At 47.1% G+C, this 20,167-nt stretch overlaps 1 protein-coding gene across 3 annotated transcripts in view; it reads right to left on the reverse strand.

Annotated features, from left to right (window-relative positions):
* Window positions 1-1,216: 1,216 nt before the first annotated feature.
* PLD1 (phospholipase D1) overlaps window positions 1,217-20,167 on the reverse strand; it is an 89,382-nt gene continuing 70,431 nt past the window's right edge. For all 3 annotated transcript variants that reach the window (XM_026105675.2, XM_026105677.2, XM_026105674.2), the window contains 8 exons: window positions 18,963-19,073; window positions 18,141-18,229; window positions 14,782-14,895; window positions 12,866-12,915; window positions 11,515-11,649; window positions 8,244-8,397; window positions 7,156-7,270; window positions 1,217-6,554 (listed from right to left, as the gene is read on the reverse strand). In XM_026105675.2, coding sequence (XP_025961460.2) covers window positions 6,330-6,554; window positions 7,156-7,270; window positions 8,244-8,397; window positions 11,515-11,649; window positions 12,866-12,915; window positions 14,782-14,895; window positions 18,141-18,229; window positions 18,963-19,073 — 993 coding nt within the window. In that variant the 3' untranslated portion in view covers window positions 1,217-6,329. The remainder of the gene's footprint in view (window positions 6,555-7,155; window positions 7,271-8,243; window positions 8,398-11,514; window positions 11,650-12,865; window positions 12,916-14,781; window positions 14,896-18,140; window positions 18,230-18,962; window positions 19,074-20,167) is intronic.

The raw sequence follows: 20,167 nt of genomic DNA on the forward strand, positions 1-20,167 counted from the left end.
CAAGTCGTTCCTCATGCGAAATCTTTGGCTGCAGGAAAGTCAGGGAATTTTGCCGCTGCCTTCGACGAAGGCAGAGCATTGATGCCTCCCCTGCACAGTTTGTCGGCTGTATCTCATATGCCAGGAGCTAGTGTTTATTTGTGTTTTTAATAGGCTAACAGGTGTGCGTGAAGTGGTGCCTATGTGTATATGAGAAAACAGCAAAAGCAGTAACAGCAAAAGCAGTACCCACAAGCCTGGCTCTGCTTCACGCCTCCAGGCCTGCTGTATCACGTAGGAAAGGGGAAGGATCCTTACTATAAGCAGATGAGAGGTCCTAAACTCTCTACATTCAGGACTATTTGTTATTTCACAATAACTTAATGTTGAGATAAGCTTGCATTGAGATACCACGGTTCCCCTGTGTTGGCAGCACAGGAAATAACCAATGCTGGCCAGATGCAGCTAGCAAACATCAACCTTTACCTGCATCCACCCTGCATTACTGCAACGACAGTGTGTTGCCAGCCAGTGCCTCTGCGACGAGCAGCGACTGACAGCTCTCAGCCTCACTCCTCCTTTCTGCTATCTTTGCTTGCAAGACCGCGTAGGTGTGATGCAGCAAGCATATAATCAGCTGCGAGATTCAGGAGTGGCGGCAGGAGAAGCTCACAGCTGCCTGCGCGAGCTGTACCAGCAGCCGCCCCGAAACGCCGCCTCCCTTATCTTGGCTCGCTGGCTGTCACGGGCGCAGATCGGACCTGGGAGTTTCGGAGCTGCAGAGCGCCCTTTGGCATTTGCGAAAGGCAAAGTAACCTGAGAAACAGAGAAGTCAGTATGTTTTCAGTTTGCAGGAGAGCTTGAAAACGCCACTGTTGCTTTATTCATCTTTGTCCCCTGCGGAGGTCAACAGTAATCTGCTTTTTCCTCTCTTGGTGCTGAATTTCCTTTACTGAAAGCTGAAAGGGGGCAGGGGCAAGTTAATTCTGTTTTGGAGATGGATGGTTTTTGTCTATGCCTTTCATACTGCCTTTGGATTATTAAAGCAGGATTTGTTTATCCATTTAGAAGCCCAGCTTTCTCTTCCTACGCTATTTTACCTCAATCTCTCTCTCCCGGGACAATCTGAACAACTCAGTTCAGCCCCTTTTATCACGATTCCGAGCCCGCTGCCACCACGCCACTGCTTGGCACGGCCACCGCTCCCAAAACAAGCAGAAACGAGACCAAACCCAAGTGCTTTGACACATGATGTTCAGTTGTATTTTCAGTCTATTAATACACATTCGTTTACCAAATACGAACAGAGTGGAAAGGAAAGCAGTCATGAGCGGAAACAAGGATACAAAACGGTCAAATCCAGCAGCCTTCACAGAAGGAATAGTCAGTGCTCGCGGCGGCACCGCGGGAAGGTGGAGACGCACGGAGACCTGCGCTCACGTCCCAACTGGAAGCTCTCACGTTGTCAATCAGTTTAGCCAGAGACGCGATTCAGAGAAACAGTCCCACAACTGTGAATTCTGATGCTATTTTCTCTCATTTCCCAAGTGTCAGGAAAGAGCCAGGTAAGTAAGAATTATTTACAGCTATGAGATTTTATGAAAACACACTGGGAGGTTAAAAACAGAATAATCACCAATACTTGAAAATACAATAATAAAACAGGCCAAGAAAAGACCCAAAGAGGATCGCTGCATTCAGCTGCCACTTTACAGCGTGTGGGTCTGTTCCGCTCTGATTTCTCTCAGTTCTGCACGTTTAACTTAATTCACCGCCTCAGCGCCGTGCTCCTGGTTTAACCTCGATTCTGATGAGGTCCCGATTTCGGCAGGGTTTCGGTGATGCACAAGATTGCCCACTTGACTTTGCAGAACCAGGGCCACGAGATGCTGTGCGAGTGCAATGAAGTCTTGCGGCCCCCCGGGAGATGCCAACCTCTACCCCATCCCCGATTCAGGGCCACCGGCACCGAGGGTGCCGCGGCTGAGCAAGGTGGGTCAGTTTAGACCTGTGTGGATTTGGGTCTTTCCATGTGGCAGGAGGAAGAGGAAACTGCACTCATCAAAAGGACCATGCAGACATTTCTTTCTGCGGCCCACAAGTGCAGCTTCCCTATATAAGCTACGCCACCCACACTATGTTTACTACAAATGCACAAAAAAAATTATTACAGTGAAAGAACAACAGCAAGCCAAGACTGAGTCTGATTGTACATGGATGTTGCCTTGGAAGAAATAAAGATACCGGGAATTACTACCATCAGGGTCCCACCTAAGCAAAACCCTCACCGAGGTCTCCCCCAGGGGACAGCACCAGGATTGTGAAATCAGGTTCTCAGACTCGATCAAAGGAAGTTTTTGTTTGGGTTTTAATCTATCAAAGCTCACATCAAGCCAGGCAACTTTACTGGTGGCTACCTTGGGTGAGAAACGTGCTTGCCTGGTGTGGGCCTGCGGAGGTTTTCTCCCTGCACACACTCCCACTGGTAAAAGTCTCACTTTATAATACCAAGAGATATTTCATGTGTTTGCCTTAGTTAAAACATCCCTTCTTAGGATGAAGAGTGACAAATGCACTTGCCTGCTTGGGGACAATCCCCATTTTCACATCAGCTGACTGCAGAGAAGATCAGGCTGCAGAGACGCTGCCTCTGCACATGCCCAACCGCAGCAAGTGGAGACTGAGAGACCAGAGGCTGAGCTGAGCACTGCATCTGCCATGGAGCACTAGAGCATTTCTTCTACAAATTATGTTTTGTGAAATTCTTAAATATGATGCCATTTTATCCCTCTTTTTTTAAAAACCATGCATCAATTCCATACTAAAAATGTTATCCAATCCAGCCACTATACAACAAAATATATATATTAAAATATCGTAATATTTAAAAATATATAAAGGTGTGGTAAGGAGTGCGAGTTCTCAGAGTGGCACCTATTAAGGAATACATTAAAAAAAGGTAGGCTTCATTTCAGGTTGGGGAAAAAAAAAATAGAGCCTGGGAGAAATCTCTCTCATTTCTCATAGTTCTAGCAAATAAATTGCACAAGAAACGGCTGCTTCAGGGCTTGCTGGTACCCAAACCATGTCACTAGCTGCAGCACTGTACATTTGCAAGCGATTCCTCTGCAGTCTGGTGAATGTACTAAAAGCAAAAACGCTACGGTGCTAAGTAGTGATTGTTTAGGTACAGAAATAAATTCTCTCCAGGTGTTAAGCCTCACCCTTGGAGTGGCTTCTTAATATAAGAAAGAAAACTCCGGCACGCGCGTGGATGGGGGCTTTTGGAGGCTCTGCACAGCGAAGGCGGGTACGGGAATACAAGCAGTGCCTGACAGTACGGCCCTCTTCTGCATTGCTTTTATTCTTGTTTGAATACCAACATTATTCCTTCCCTCTCTCCAGAAAGGAAAAACAACACACACACGTGTACGCGTGCAAAAACTCCTGCTGATATCGGGAATTCGGCAACACCACAGCGAAGGGCTGAACGTATTAAAAGTGGATTCTCCGCTCAGACTGAGAAATCTGCTCCTGGCCAGAGAGCCCATGTGAGGCCTGTCTGCTACTTCAACATGGAAAGACCTTCTAAATTAGCACCTTATACAGCATCAGTAAATTAATTCTCAACTCGGTGGCTCTGCCAGGGCGTTTGAGACCGGCAGCCACCGCAGGGTGCTCCGAGCCGTGCACGACTTGGGTGGCTTCTCTCTAAAGCAGCCTGGGAGCGGGGGACTCGGTGCCATTGGAGTGATGAAGCCCCCACGCTTAGCTGCTACCTCAAAAGACAATATACGGGTAGTTCGATGATTGTAAGAGCCATTGCTGATGTGGCGACGGGGACAGTAAGAGCACTTAGAAGACGATGGGAATCGCACACTTCTTCGAGGTTCACATGTAACCGCGGTGGGGTTGAGTGCTTCCTTTCCAGCCATGAACACAGATCTACGTGCCTCACACGGCTTCTCTGGCAGGCTACAATCGTTCCGAGTTAGCAGCATCGTTCAAACTGAAAGAGCTAAAAACCTATCAAGAGATGAAAAGCTCCGACCTAGCTAGCACTAGCACGAAATACCAAGACACCTTTGATCTTTTCTTGATTGCAAATGCTCAGGGCACGGCGTAGTGCTCTGGCTCTGCAGGGGGTGACCCCAGGTCAGTTTTTTAAGGGAAATAATCAAGGTAACATACTTATCTATTTACAGTGCACCAGCCAGAGCCTCAACCCCCTGGGCCAGTCAAGATTATCACCTAAAATGCTGCGCATGCACTTCCAGCCGGCTAACCAGACCACAGACTCACCAAGTACAAAGGACTGTAATCCACAACTGCACCTATAAAACATCAGCATAAAACAGAAATTGCAGGAACCGGCTGAAACTGTGGCTGCCCTTGAGGAATGTATGTTTGTTACTCACTCAGGTCACACTGCGTACAAAATTACTTGGTACCTATTTACATTTAAGATGCAGAAGACAATCAGCTAAAATGTAAGTGATGGTGCCCGCTGTGTTTTACGCTGAGCTTAAGGAACGGCGTGATGGTGCCCGCCGTGTTTTAGGGTGAGCTTGAGGAACGGCGTGATTCTTTTCCAGTTCAAGAGATAAGATTGTTGGAAGCTCAAACAGAGGGGAAAAAACCTCTTCCCTATGAAGGCCTTTTTTTTTTCTTTTTTTTTTCTTTTTTTTTTAAACTAAAGTAAATAAAGGTTCATCTGGTCTTCTGACTAAAGAGCGTTGAGCATTTTGAGGAGCACAGGCTTAGGGAGCACATCCGCAGCCCAGCTAGCGAAGGGCCTCCCCTCGGCAGCACTTGCAGCAGAGGAGTTCAGCTTCCCGCTTTGCGGACCAGACTCTCCCGTTAGGTATTTCCAACAGTCTGCTCTCTCTTAGTGTTCGACACGGCGTTCCCATCCTCTGGGGCACACAGCTGCGACGCTTACAGCTAGTACGAGGGAGGACATGAACCTGGGAGACGCACGGGATGGGGGATGGCATACAGACCCGGGGAGGCACCAACCGGCAACGTCCTGACCCAGGAGCAGCAGCGATTTGTCCAGTATATGCATGGCTGATTCGCTACCCAGCAAGATGCAAAATAGTTTTGGAAAAACTAGTTTTGTCTTACACAAATGCAAAGCAGGACTGGGCATGTTAAGTTTTGCCTGTACTTGGGAAGACATGTTCTGCATGACTGACTGTGGCCAGTCTAACAACAAAGCAGACCCCAGACACAAGCTCTCCCCTTCTCCCTTGCACTCACCCAAACTACAAAGTGGGGAAAAAAAAAAGGTGTGAACTTAGCTTGAGCACAGCTGGCCTGACATTTCAGCTCTCCCTTCTTTTAAATAGGGAGAAAAAGGAATGCAAAGAAAAGTCTCTATATTTAATGCAATATAAATGCGTGGGCAAAGGATCCGAAGCACAGAGCTGAACCTGGCCAAGCTAGCTTTCAAGTTTCTGTTCCCTGTCACACATAGCACCTCACTTTCCTTCAGCAAGGAAGATCTAAGGCTTCAGTTTAAAACTTGTTTCTCTCTTGGAGAAAGCCTTCCTGCAGTTTAAACAAATTGATGTACTACATGTCTGTAACAGCCAGAAAACTAGCGATTTCTGACACCTTCAGCTCCATCGAGGCTGCCCTTTGCTAAGATCTACACAGCACCGTGCTGCGTATTGCAAGGACTGCTGATTGCTCTAGCTGTAGTAAAAATATTTCCCCCCGCCGAGAGGGGAGAAGAGACCAAAATACCAATTTTGATAAAAGATTGTTAGTCCGTTCCCGATAAAGAACTTAAACATCAACCCTTGACAAGCTGTGATCATAGGAACGCCTGGCACAGCGTCAAGCAGCACTTCCCAGCAATGCCAGAGCTGCGAGCAGCATCCCGGCAGAATACGAACAGGGATGAGATGAGGGGCTCCAGCAAGCAAACGCACTGATATCTGAAAGCTCTAGAAAGCACACGCATCCCGCAGCTCCTGTGTAGCCACATCACAACTACTGTACGTTACAACCACACTGGCAGTAGTAATAATATGTATTAGGATTTGTTTCCCTTCCTAGGGAGCAGCCTGCATCCTTTAGGTGCTCAGCAATTGTCTAAAGAAGTATCTTCTTCAGAGAATAGACCTCTCATTTGTCATAATTTCCAAGTCTTTCTGATCCTCTCCTTTGCTAGTGTCAATTTGCTTGAAGTTCCTCCACCAAAATCCTTACAAAAGGCACGTTAGTTTGGCAGAGACCTTTTTTGCCTCCCTTGGCAAAAAGCAGCTTTCTGAAATCCTATACTGTTCATAAACTTGTCTTTAGAGAACTAGACTTTAAAATGCAAAGTAGTCTCAATCTTCTTAAGTCCAAACCTCCATTGGCACCATGGATTCTTTTGTTCCAACAGAAGGAAGCAAGTATTCTTCCTCCAGAAAACGAAAGGGGAATTGTACTAGAAACCCACGGATCTTTTTCAATTCTTCTGTTGCTTTCACAGGATCATCGTTTGCTAATTTTGGTTTGTTGATGAAATCACGCAGTTGGGCTAAGTTATTCACCTGGTCACTGGGAAGGCATCGGAAAACCTGATCAAAACAGAAAGAGGTATATCAGAGCAGGGGAAATACTGCAATGTACAGTTCCCAATGTACAGTTCCCAAGAAAAACTCAGAATATATTGTTAATGTGCCTCTGGATGGAAGTGACTCACTTAACGGTTTTGAGAACGGGGAAGGAGAAGGTACGCACAAAACCATCATACAGTTAGAGCACGAAGAGGGGAAACTCAAGGGCTTTTCCTGATCACTTCAAAGAGATTGAAAAACAGAAGCAACTAATTTACTTCTACTCCATTTACACTGTGGCCAACTGGAAGAATTAAATCAGGAGTGTTTCACTGGAGCTACAGCTGATACAAGTAAAAGGAGAAATCAGAACTGCTCCGTCTTGGGCTGCCACCATTTTTTGAGGACACACAAACTCCAGTCCAACTTCTTGTTCACAGCTTGTGCATTTCACTGAAACTATGTGATCTTTTAAAACACCTCTGACCAACTCCAGGAGCTGAACTCGCTTCCCTTTCCCATCACCCCTTCCCACCAAACACAAGTTGCCACTTCTCCCGTTTACACCTTTTGACAACAAGGAAGCTGGAAGGAGAAGGGGAAAAGGAGCCGTATGCTTCACCTTATCGAAGATGGTGGCATTGCGGGCCGCTGTTGCGATCCACACCTCCTTGAAGAATTTGTCACAGACAGGATCCTGGTGGTCTGAATTGAGGTCAGAGCTACCAAGTATGACCCTGAACAGAGACAAAAGAATTTGTGCCAACAGAAGCTGAGACAGTGGAAATGTTATTCTCGTCTTCCACTCCTTCAGAAGGAAAACAAGCACAGCCGATAAGAGCATGCCAGAGGCAGCTACTAAACTACCTTAGCTCAAAAACATCCCAAAGTTGAGGCTAATACTGAAGAGCTCCTTTATTACTTTTATTATTACTCACTTGCAATAGTGCCTAGAGTTTCCAGCCTTTCTGTACTAGCTCATGTGCAGACACACCTGAGAGTGGCCAGCGTTGCCTGTCAGGGATTGAAAAGCTACCCCTTAAGAGGACAGCAGGTTTGCCAAAGGCAAATATTTGTGAATGGCCAATAAACATCACCGGGTGCTCTGAAGATGCCTCGCCTGCTCCCTGCTCCCCCTACAATAGTCCGTCAGCCTTAAAGCTGCCTTATTTTCTCCTTTCTTTCCGTTTAATAACTGTCCAGATGGGAAATGGGAGGGGGAGAAAAAGGTCTTAATGAAAAAACGGCTGTGTTGTGGGCCAGATGGTTGCTCTGAGTGAGCAAACTTCCATTAACAAGAGAGACACCACCACCCAAAACTGAGAGTGTGTGAAAACGGGATCTGGAGGCAAAATAGCACTGTCTTGTTTATGAGCTCCCTTAGTTAAAGGCTTGAGCAAAATGATTTGTAAGCCAAATCGTTGCTGAGCTGAGGAAAGGGACCGCACGAGAAACGCAAACTCCAGGCAACAGTAAAACTCTCTGGGCTAACCTGAGGCCAGGCAAAGCTAAATCTAAGTAAGCATCTGAAGCTCCATTGGTTTTAAAGGCTTTGACCCCTTTCACCAGGCGTAAATCTGAGCAGGCCCCGCAGATTGCTGCTCCTGCCTGGGAGCGGCGAGCCCAAGAGCGCTGGGGCAGCCGGGGAAAGCGCTGCTGCCGCGTGGCCCTGCTTCTCCCTGCGGCCTTCAGGAGCTGCCAGCGTCGTACCTGAAGCAGCGAAGGCGGAGAGACTGGGCGAACTTCCCAGCGCTGTAGGGCTCTCCGTCCATCACGGAGGGGACGGTTTCCGTGTCCTGCACGATGATTGCTATTTCGCTGTCCCGTTTCCCAAGCATGCTGCGGTCGTTGATGTTAGCAGAGCCTTGAGAGGAAGAAAACAGAACAGCTACAATACACCACGGTAGCATGTGTCCGGGCCCCAGAGATCACCACAGCCCCTGGGCAAGAGCCGTCAGTATTTCAGGGCCTGGGATTTCCAGACGCTTGGGGCAAAGGGTGGGCGCAGGACTCTGCGTCAAAGGAAGCATTGCTTCAGCTCCCTTCCACGCTTACGCTCTTCTGCGTATCCTCCACCACCGCCAGCCACCCTGTCACTTCACTGGGCTGCCCACCCTACTGCACCCTTCATCTGTGCGTCGTGAACGTATAGCAGCTTACCCAGGTAAAATTAGCCCACCCACGACTTCCAATTCAAGTGGAAAAGCCCAAGGAGAGTGCCGAGGGTACCGGTCTCTCCCTCTGCCAGTAGAGGACAGGGGGCTGGATTGAGTTACTTCCACTTCTTTGTGAAACTGGAGAAAAATCAATGCACGTATCTCAGGAGCATCCCCCATTTCATGCTCGTTTGTGACAGTTTCGGCTGCTCAGGAGTGAGGGTTTGAGGTGAAGGTCTGTCGGAGCTGACCCCCTACCAAAGGCACCTCCATAGAGAAGGAAACAGACTCCAGGAGAGCCAGGATGAGGGGGAGAGCAAACACTCGCCCTCGCAGGCTTCAAAAGGGTTCCCAGGGCCTGGGAGAAGGTTAAATTATAGTCAACCAATGCCAACATTTTAAAAAGTGTAATTTCTCTAACTTCCCAGGGGCTTTTGCTGAATGATACCACAGCATTCAAAGGTCTTAACTGCATTAGGTTTGGATAAGTTAAGAGAGCAGGACGGGCTCTATGGGTACATCCTCTCAATCCTTAGTAACGTCAGGAGGGAAAACGTACCATTTGGATTTGGAGGCTAGGAGGTTTTAGTAAGGGCAATTTAGGAAGAAAAAAGTCACTTCCATCCACACTGCACCAAGGCGGGGGCAGGCTCTGCCCCCGGGTAACTAACACCCCGAGCTTCCAGCATCACCAGGGGTCACGTTTTAACATCTGTATGCACAAGAGTTGTTTGCTCGAAGTCGCAATCACTGTTAATGCAGTAAAACACGGCCTCCGGGGGTCTGGAGGGCAATCTGACCAAGTATATCCCCTTTGGCATCAAATATCAATATCCCCTTCGGTCACAGATCGGAACTGGTTCCCCCTGCTGCCACGCTACCGTCCGTCACATCGCTCCGGCAGCCTTCTCTTGAGGATGGTCAGGTTATTGCAGCCACCTTGTTCCCCTTCTTTCCTTTCTAGATACTACTCTGCTGGGCTCTGACAGTGCCCCTCGTGAAGCAGTCCCTCTCCGAGACGTGCCACCACCTCGCTACCGGCCGGTTCAGAGGGACACGCGCCTGGCGCTCGCTGCCAGAAGCTAAACAGCTCCGTCACCAGCTGCACCCCAGGGTGGGAGCTCACCCCGCCCGCACTCAGAAACCGGGTGCTGGGCAGAAGTGCGATGCCCAAATGATTGCTCAAAACTGGCTGAGGCTTCAGTACCCAAAGAGTTTTCTCTGTCCTGCGCAGACATCGGAAAGCAAAGGAAGGGGGATCTCACAGGACATTTCACCCAAGGGGAGAGGAGCAGCAAGACACTACAAGAGATAGCAGTCATCAAGTCATCTACCCCCAAAAATGACCAAATAAGAGGTCTCCAGACAACTCCCCTAACCTGACTCCTGCAGAGAGGGGACCCCAGGCCCTAGTTAACCATTCAGCCTTCCCAGTGACTGAATACCCCTGCAGGAGTTAACGCTTCAAGAGGAAAAATGAGCCAAGCCACTCGCAATATTTCCACCTTCCCTCTCACCACAAGGCAGACTCTGCTGCACGGTGCCCAAACCAGTACTTTACTCTCACACACTCAGTCTCTTTCTTGGGTGGAAAAGTGTAGAGTGTGAATTAACCAAATCGAAGCCCTAACTATTCCACCAGCAGAAACTATCTCAGGAGACTTAACATGGGACAGCTTTGTGCCTGACCAAGGTGCAAGCCCCTGGGCTGCTGCTGTGTTGTGGCAGCTTTTCTTTGGGGGTTTGCACTTCCCCGCGAGTGCCAGCCCCTCTCCAGGAACACATGGGGGAAGCATTGCCCGCTGTGCTCACGGCCCTGCAAACTCCACCGCGCTTGGCAGCTGCGCCCAGCCCCTGGGCCGGCAGCACACGCGGACTCCAGACCACCTTACCAGCCAGCCCCGACGTTCACGCAGCATAAAAATCAGCCCTCAGGTTTATGGGCATGACGGATAATACTGGAGAGCACTCTCTCAGACCTTCAGACCATCACAGTTGCAACAATGCTACTACTGCTATAATAATAAATCTATATCTCAGCTGTTCTGCATACTAGAGACATGATCTGACCCCTGAGAGGATAACCAAAGGGCAAACCATCCCCATCCCAACCACAAGCCATCAGACCACAGGCCAGATTGCTTCTTTGAGGAAGGGGAATATTCTGATTCTTGCAAAATCTAGTATTAAATTGTCCTTTGGCAAAGTTCTCATTACTGATATTACACCTCAAAAAGGGTTTCTTTAAAGAAGCAGGCTCAAATTCTGCTCTCCTACTGTATTGTATAACTCAGAGCTCAGGCTCTCGTCTTTGCTTTACAATCTCACAATAAATATGGTAACAGAGTCGGATGAAAAGCTCTCTATTACTTGTTATAACATATTTCCCCATTCTTAGGAAATGGAGCTGATAAATGACACATGTTGTCCAAACCTTCCAAATTTTACGGCACATTCTGTTCTTTAAGGAACAGATGACAAGTCTCGCAAGTTTTACCGCTAGAGCAGAGCTTGATACAAGACAGATGGACAAAATTCCCTCCACTGGGATTCTCTTAACTGTTACACAGAGATTTAAAACAACCCCCCCCCCCCAAAAAAAAAAAATTGAATGACAGACCTCCAAATCATTTTCTCCCTCCTGCCTACCCTCTTCATTAATCCGTGAGTTTGTTTGTTTTTTAACTGCAAAACATTTCACAAGGAAGAAATCATAACATAGAAGAGAACATGGCATTGCCGCTTCGTAACATGCCAGGGAAGCTAAGGGAACATTTCAGGTATAACCAAATGGTACAAAATTCTCCTGCAAGCACCCTGCTCACCAATTATGACAGTGTTGTCATCAGCAATAAGCAGTTTGCTGTGAACGTAGATGAGTTCAGTGACTAGTTTTCCTTCCAGCTCTGCATATGTTCGAAGTCCACAGAACGATATGTAGTTTATCCACTTATCTCCAACTGAAAATTAAAAGAGAACAAAATGGGATGGGATGAGGAAGGGGAAGGAGAGAAGAAGGAGAAAAGATCCTCTTTATATAAAGCCCAGTATGAATAACACAGTTTACTTTTAACATCTTTTTTTAAACGAACAGGTAATAGAAGTAAGTCTCTTCAAAAATAGACTTAAAAATGCCTGTGGGCTCTCTGTGCTGCTCTGATCCACTGCCTGCTCAGATACTTCACCTTGGTGAAAAAATGACCCAAATCTCTCATATTATGCAGCATGCAAGTGCTCACAATTGATATGAACATCTGAAAATAACTGGACTATGTGACTGTTTTTCTGCAGGATCTGCAGAGAAGAGGTTTTAAGCAGGTGTTTTGTCTATGCACAGTATGGAAAATACATCCAAATGTGAATTGTCTGCAGTTCAGATTTAAACAAAAAACTAGAACTAATGGGGCATTACGTACGCCTCTTACATTTATGCTACGTGTTTTTCATGGTGCTCTGATTTCTATCGGAGCAAATTCAAGTAGGCACGCTCATTGTGAGAAAGCAGCTCTGCAAACAGCGTTATGGCTAAGCAGCTTTTCCCTCTGCGTGTTCGCTGAACGCCAGGAACAATCCCGGGACTGGGTTTAGTGGGGCGGGGGGAGGCAGAGGGCCTGCAGCTCCCCAGAAGCGTGGCCCAGTTCAGGACACGTTCCAGATAACACAATCCTGAGCAGCTGCAACTGCTCCCTGCTCTTTCCCTTGGGTCCTTCCCTCATCCAGATCAGGGCTGCATCCAAATACGGAGCCTGAGTATCAGCCAAGGCTCGCACATGCTAATAAACTTCAGTGATGGGATAACAACAGGGGCAGAGGCTGCTCACCAGACACGCTGGTCTATAACACACATAGCTGCACACCTGTGTGATGCCTCTTTCAAAAACCTGAAACCCGTCTGCTACAACGAACACAAATGGAGAAGATACACACAACACAAGCTGTGCCCAGACAGGAGCTGGGGATAGGGCCTTGCTGCCTAATTATATTTTGTGAGAAGCAGAGATGCTTTGGTGAGTCTCCTCCCTACTCTTGGGGATGCCACATCTGCAGCTCTCCCTGCTATCGCAGTTTATATAATCCTACACTTGCAGAATCTGCTTTATATCGTATAGATCCATCTATCCAGCAGCGGTGCCCCAAGACTAAAGACATCACACATGAGAGGACTAAAGCTCTTACCCTCTGCCTTCAGCTGGCCCAGAATTGAGTTTTCTCCCCTGCACATGGTCCTGGAAAGAAGGCAGGCAGCCGTTACCAACACCGGTGACTCGGAGCAGTGACATGCCGAAGCAGAACTCCCGCAGCGAGGTAAAGCACAAACCCGGAGGCATTTCCCACACCCCATGCAAGCAGAACGGTACTTCCAGGGCACACATTTTTCCCAAAGAAACGTTGACACGTAACAACTGCTCTTTTCCAGAAAGATCACATACCAATCAACTTACACGGGGGAAAGCACTTTTCTTCTAAAGCATACAGCAATAACAACAAATGTGTTACAAACGGGGGCTACTAAAGTTTGAGTCACTCTTCTGGTAAGCAGAGGTCTGGATGTGAAGTGGCATCAAGAAAAAAAGTCACCATGTGCACAATGCTAGCACGGTGGCCCTGGCAGAAAACAGCTCGTGGGAAAGGGCCTGGTCTGGGAGAAGCGCTGGTTCACTTCTCCGGGCGTCCCTTGCCCCGTTCGCCCTTCAGGGGCGAGGCTGCCCAGCTGCGGGGGGGGACCGAGCTGGCAGGCAGCACCCCGGGGGGGACGTCACTCTGGGGCAGCAGCAGTCCCTGCAGATTGAATGCACGCTGGTCACACCGTATCGCAGCAGCTTTCCTCTAAAATCACATTGCCTTTGGCTGTCCTGCCTTCACTGTACCCTGCTCCCACCGCAGGAGCATCCGGCACCTTTCCATGCTAGTCCTCCAAAGGAGGCCTGCTGTGCTTCAGGTGCCCCTGGAAACATCCACATTTTGTGCTCCCGATTCCCCAAATGCTGCTGGCGTGCCCACGTTTGGGAACACGCTCCACAGCCTCCACAGTGCTGACTGATGGAGCGATGTGAAACACCAGGCAGAGATGCAAATTCTGAAATAAAGCCCAGCGTGTCCACCTTACAGAGCAGGTGGGAACTCCTCGAGCTAAGAGACCCGCAGGGCTGCGCGCTGCCTCCTCCGGCTGGTAGCAGCGACGTGGAATACATCGCTCTTCCCCGAGGGCACCGGTGTTTTGAATACTGCCAGGCCTTCTCGTGACTGCAAAGAGCCCCGTTATTACAGCACTACCGAAACCACCGGCAAGAGCCACAGCACAAGCTGAGTTTCTAGAAGAGAACAGTGACGTTGAACGGGAGGGGAGAAACCTTATGGATGAATAAATTCTGCTCTGATGAGCAAAAAGGAAAGCAAATATATTGTGCAGCTTTATGCTACGTACAGGGAGCAGCTAATGAGCCAGGAATTGGTGCTTCTGTGCAAGGCCACGGAGGTGAGAAGGGCCTGGGATGTCGCAGCGGAGCTCAGGAATTTTTTCCCTGTGTCTATTTAAACATTTACCAGCAGAGGGCACTGGGTCTGACTGCCTACCTTCCCCCTGGCTCGCCTATAATCTCCCAATAAGAGAGATGTATTAAAACTGCCACGTGCGCTATCCAGTTTCTGCTGCCGTGTCCAAAAGCTAGGAAAACAGAAACATGGATTCTCCCCGTTACCAAAGGTCAGAAAACCGGCACTGCGTATTTTCCCGTTTCAAACAATCCCAGGGTCTGTACCACGGGAAAGCACCACGTGCATAACTCCGATTGACTCTAAAGGTAGGCTAGCGGCCGCAAAGGCAGCTCAGAAATGCGACCCCAGTTTAAGGTCACTTCTGAAACATAAAAACAGCAAAACACAAATCATGAGGGACGCAAATAAACAAGCTCGAGTACCGAGTGAAAACTATATAAACAAGCAGCTTTATTTTCCTTTTCCGGGTATTATGTGCTCGTTTGGACAACATCTAACCCCGTGATCGCAGCTGGAGCCCCGGCACCGTCCGCAGCACCAGAGAGGCCTAGGAAGGTCTCGAGCGACCTTGCCTGGTGCAGGACCGCGTCCCCTACCTGTAGTTGAAGTGCATGATGGCCTGCAGCGCGTTCCCGCCTCCCGTCGAGATATCTCCTTCAAAGCCAGGCAACAGCGGGATCACCACGTACACTCGGAAACGCTTGTTCTCCCTAAAACAACAGGTTGGGGGGAATATTAGCCTGCAAATTCTATTTCTTTGTATAAGGTAAAATTGCAATGGCTTCAATTGCTCGAGACTGACTGGCTGGGTTTCTGGCTACTCCGCAAATTTTACGGGAGCAAAGTGTGGCACGTATTCATCTCTAATCAGTACTTCAGCAAAGTGTTTGGATGATCATGGAGAGAAGGAGTAATTTACTATCGACAGAGGACAACACAAGAAGCCAAAGGAAAAGAAACACGTTTTTACAGAAGTGCAAGGACAAGCTAATCATCTTGCATGCTGCATCTGCCATTATAAAAGTTCATTTGAGCGCCTTAATAGCACAGCCTTGCTGCTGCTGCTGCATACTGAGGCGTAACACTGTCTTACAGACCACAGCCAAAAATCACAGAGTTGCTACAGGCAGAAGAAACAAAATCCAGTTTGAAGTCCCTACTGCATTCTGGTTTTTAGAAGTCAGAAACATCAGAAAAGACAGAAAAATCCCTGAGGACATATGCAAAACACTGACCATTCAGAAAGGCCAATATTTGATTCCTGTATTACAACCTGCAAAAACTCAGTTCCATCTTTGCTCCCCCAAGCTAAACAGTGCCATAACTGTGAGCCAATTCAGGATTACAATAGCTAAGATCACTGTGCTGTTTGGGGCTTTTCTTAAAGCACATTTTGGTATTTTCCTTGGTGACTGAAATGCCAGACCACTTCTGCTCTTCTTCAGTTCTCAAGATGCCTCCGGGTGCTGGCAGCCCCTTTACTGTGCCTTGGAGGATGAAGCTCCATTTAATGGTCCTGCCACTAGATGGCAAACACAGTTTAATAAGGACAAAACTATTTAACAGTCAGTCTGAAGATGAGCCAGTTTGCAGTTTTTGCTAAACCTACTCCTTCCTTGCAAAATTTGTGCCTTTGGTTAAGAGCACAGGAGTCATGAAGAACAGGTCTCACCTGATCTGGGAGAGAGATATTGAAGACCTGCATTTACTCAACTTGAATTAGCACTTATTTATAGCTGCGTTATACGCTGTAACACAGTTAATTTGACAGCAGACTTCAGACTCGGTTAACCAAGTCTTACCCACACACAACGGCAGAGCTACGTGGGAAAGACTTTGAAACGAAGGCTATTTGCACGATGAGAAAGAACCACCAACAAAAGCGTCCTACAAAACCCAGCTTGTTTGTCTAAGCCCAGTGTTTATTAAACTAACTGAAGATAGGTATTAAATATTAAATATTTTTCTATTAAAGACTGAAAATATTTAGTCTAGAAGAGGGAGACATTTATAAACTTAACTAAAGAGCTTTATTTACATAGTTAAAAACCTGTGCCTCACCTGCTCTCTTTCCCCACGACAATTTAGTACACACTTCAAACAAAACCAGCAGGGGTGGATTTACTTCTGATCTCAGGCAATGCCAAGCACCCTGGAGCATGCAGACCGGGTTGAATCGTGTATTTAATGAGGAACCACCAACATCACGCTGGCATAAAATTGGAATAATGCAGAGATGAATCAAGCACCACATGTGAAAATGGGTCACTGAAGAATCTGTATGACCTCCTTAACTTTTTTATTGGAATTTTTGTTTCCTGGACAGGATGATACTCAGCACATAAAGTTTATAGAAGAGGAATATCTTAACAGAGCACGATGAGAATTTGCTGCTACCTCACTAGCATTGCTGAAAGCAGGCAAGTCCATGAAAACCGCCCGTGACAGTCAGCCCTAAGGGCAAGGAACGTGGAACGGCTTCCCAGAGGAACCAGACCTGCACAGGGCCACCGCGGCCGGCTGCCCGCGAGCCCCGAGGCTGCAACACGAGTACCAGCAGGGCCATTTCCAGCTGCTCGGCTACGGCACCTCACCCACGAAGGGGCAGGTCTGCACAGTCAGATATACCCGTTCTTGATGCATGCCCATGTTCCCATCACAATACCGAATTCATATTACATTGCTTTTACTTTGCTTAACACCTTTCACAGCCTTGGAAGGACTCCTGATTTATCCTGGGTGAGAAAGGCCACCCTAGTCTTTCATCCTTAGCTTACTTCAATTATTTGTGCTATGCCTTACTCCCCACAGATCACAAGACAGAGTAACTCCACCCTGTTACTCTGTCCTGTGGTTGACTGCACAGCAGACAACAGCCACGCTCTCCCAGTCTCAAAAGTGCTCATCCTTCCTCAGTGCCTCTGAACAGAGCCTGTCTCATGGCAGTCTGCACGGCTTTCCAGGCAGTGCCTGCACCGCGGTGTTTGAAAGGGAGGAGTGACTGCCTGTCCCAGGTTGGTCTCTTGAACACAAGCTGGAACGGCCAAGCTCAAGTGCCAAGGAGAAGGAAATCTGTGCAGCTCGAGAGAGCGCTACCTTCTCGGCACCTCTGAAAAAGCAGCCCCTGCATAGCTCTGGACAACTACAGCATGGAAAAACTAACCACTGCAAGAAACTTATTCAGGCACAGTGGAAAAGTGCAAGAGAAGTGAAAGAAAGAAGTTAAAAAAGTTTTCTGTACATCAGCCCAGCAAGACCTAGACAGAGGTTTAATACATGACATATACGTATCTTAAAGAGTGACTCCAAAAGAGCAACCCTAAGCAAAGCTGTCCAGGATCAAAATGAAGACAAGCCACTACCTGTGATACTAACATCACCATGGGGTTAGGCATTCTCAGGTAAAAAGGAGTGTCCAAAACATGTGGATTTGATCCATCTAGGAACTAACTAGAGTCCCCTTGCACTGTCTGGAGGTTACAAATATCCTCCTGCACTTATCAGAAAAGTTGTTCAAACAGTAACAGCTGAACTCTGCAGTCAAATCCTCAAAACCTGTTTGCTTCACCTATTTAAAAGCAATCTTCTGTACAGACAATGTAAATAACCCACATATTCCAGTTCAACCATTGCAGCCATTAACTTGCTTTACTGTTCGGTTCCAGACTGGCTGTGGAACACTCACGTGTTTCAATCAAAGCACAAAACGCTCGCTTTTCTAACATCTCACATAGCTAATAATTACATCTGCATCAGGCTATGTCCAGAAAACCACTGCCTGGTTGCAAAGAAACCACTGCAGCAGCTCGCTGCTGCAAGAGAAAGCATGATTTAGACCACACGGGGGCTGCGTTGGAAAAACAATCGTACAATTGTGTCTCTTACGGCACTGTTTTAAACCACACACTATAAATGCATCTGGAAGTCTTTCGTTGCCTTGCTAGCAATAGGTTACCTGTGAGCTTTAAGAATCCTCTGAGCAATCGCATCTCCTATCTTGTTCCAGACAACTTTGTCATCAGCACAGCTAATAAAGAACTGGTTCTGCAGGAAAAGCAAGCAAAGCTACTGTCAGACAGTGCCAGTGACGAACAGAAAATATTTCCCTACTAGATTTCAGGCCAAGAACAACTAAAGATAGCTGTGTTCTGTGTCATTTGAATGGATGTTAATTTTTTTTTAATTAAATGTGTGTTGGTGTGTCATTCAGGGGATGAAATATTCTTTATTAAATAATCACACTCTTTAGACAGTTCACATAGAGAGTGACCAAACAAGATGCTGAGAAAACCAGCAGAATAAACATCTCTGCTCAGGCAAGGTTGAGTCTCGCTCTGACACAGGAGGCTCCTGCGGCTCTCAGGCCGTACGGATGTGAGACCAACACGCTGCGCGTGTGCAGAGGTCTGGGCACGCACCGGGGACACAGCAAAGCCATCAAGGGGACTGGAGGGCTATTGCACAGGCCGTGGAAGTTGCTGGCAATTCTGGCAAGAAAATCATAAAAGAGAGGCCAACTTTCTTCCACCTCATGGTCAGAAGATTCCCATTGTATGCCCCCATCAGCCTGCTCCAGAGACCACAAAAGGTTCAGAGTAGATTCTGTGTGTGTGTGTGTGTGTATATATACACATATATACATATCTATCTCCATATACACATATCCATGTCTCAAAATTCATGGAAATGTAACACCAGAGCTTAAGAAAAAGAACCACACTCCTGATGGCTGCAAGCCCCGCTCAGACTGTCGGGGCTCCCTCTCACGTCTACTCACTTCTATGTATATGTAGTGCTTGCTGTTTTCTATCACGCTGATGTAAGCGTTGTGGATGGACTCTTCGTGGTATTTAATGCCAGCCGACCAGTCAGCAGCAGAACGGATCACCTGAAAAGCAAGAAAGATTAACACTTTCAATTCTAGTCCCGTCCAGGATGGCACTGCATTGCAAGTACATCATTTAAAAGGCAATGCTCTTGACTGGCAGTGTTTCTTTGCCAGGATTTCTCTAAATAAGGTAATATTCACAGCATTTACCATTTACACTGCATTTATAATAAGGAGAGCATAGCTTAAAATAGTATTAATGGTGTTAATACTGTTTTAATAAAAATACATAATGGCCCCGTCCTGTTGCTGCATTACTTCGCTCTTCCACCTAAGCAGCACCACACGAAATAGGAAAAGGAGCAAAGAAGCTTCGTTCTTGCTTAAGGTCTTACAATAAACTGATTTTAAAATGATTTGTTTCCAAGTCGCCCCTTACTTCAGGAGGGCACATCCACTCAGTAAGATCCTCTTTAGCAACTTTTAAAGCTGAAATCTCTGGCTGAATTAATGATTTTTTTCCCACAAACAGACGGTACGTTGTTATACACACAGTCCAGTAACGCAGGCCATATCTTTGTTCTGAACGCTTAAGGTCATTTATTTCTTCTGCCAAATTCTTTCAAAAGCCATCAGATTTGTGATTATTTGACTTTTTAATTCACAGGAGTTCAACTGCCCAGACTATTATATATTTATTTACTTTTACTGTAAATCCACTCTTAAAGTAGATATCACAAGATCCCTTGGACACATTTTCACCCTGCCTCCCGCAGTTTTTATGTAAGAGAGCCAAACTAATATGAGAAATAACCTTTGGTCATGTTCTCATCCACGCTTAGCAATGTCCACTGCAGACAGTTTCCTGTCTCTGTTGCAATCAGCTCCTACTCAAGAGCTTTCCCTACAACGGCATCTCCCATTCCTGCTTTTTGAGTCACGAAGCAATTGATGGTACATCCCAAGTAACATTTTCCTAGATGGAAATGTAATTTTTAATTAAGTGTTGCCTGAGTATGCACTCAGGGGAAATAATTATTCTTCATTAGCCTCTCTCTTTAAACATTGTCAATATAAAACAATGAAATAGTAGCCTTAAAGTATCTTGATTCAGCCGTTATACCAGCATGGAGATCTATTATACACAGGACAAG

The sequence above is a fragment of the Dromaius novaehollandiae genome, chromosome 9 (assembly GCF_036370855.1).
Source record: "Dromaius novaehollandiae isolate bDroNov1 chromosome 9, bDroNov1.hap1, whole genome shotgun sequence".
Lineage (NCBI taxonomy): Eukaryota > Metazoa > Chordata > Aves > Casuariiformes > Dromaiidae > Dromaius > Dromaius novaehollandiae.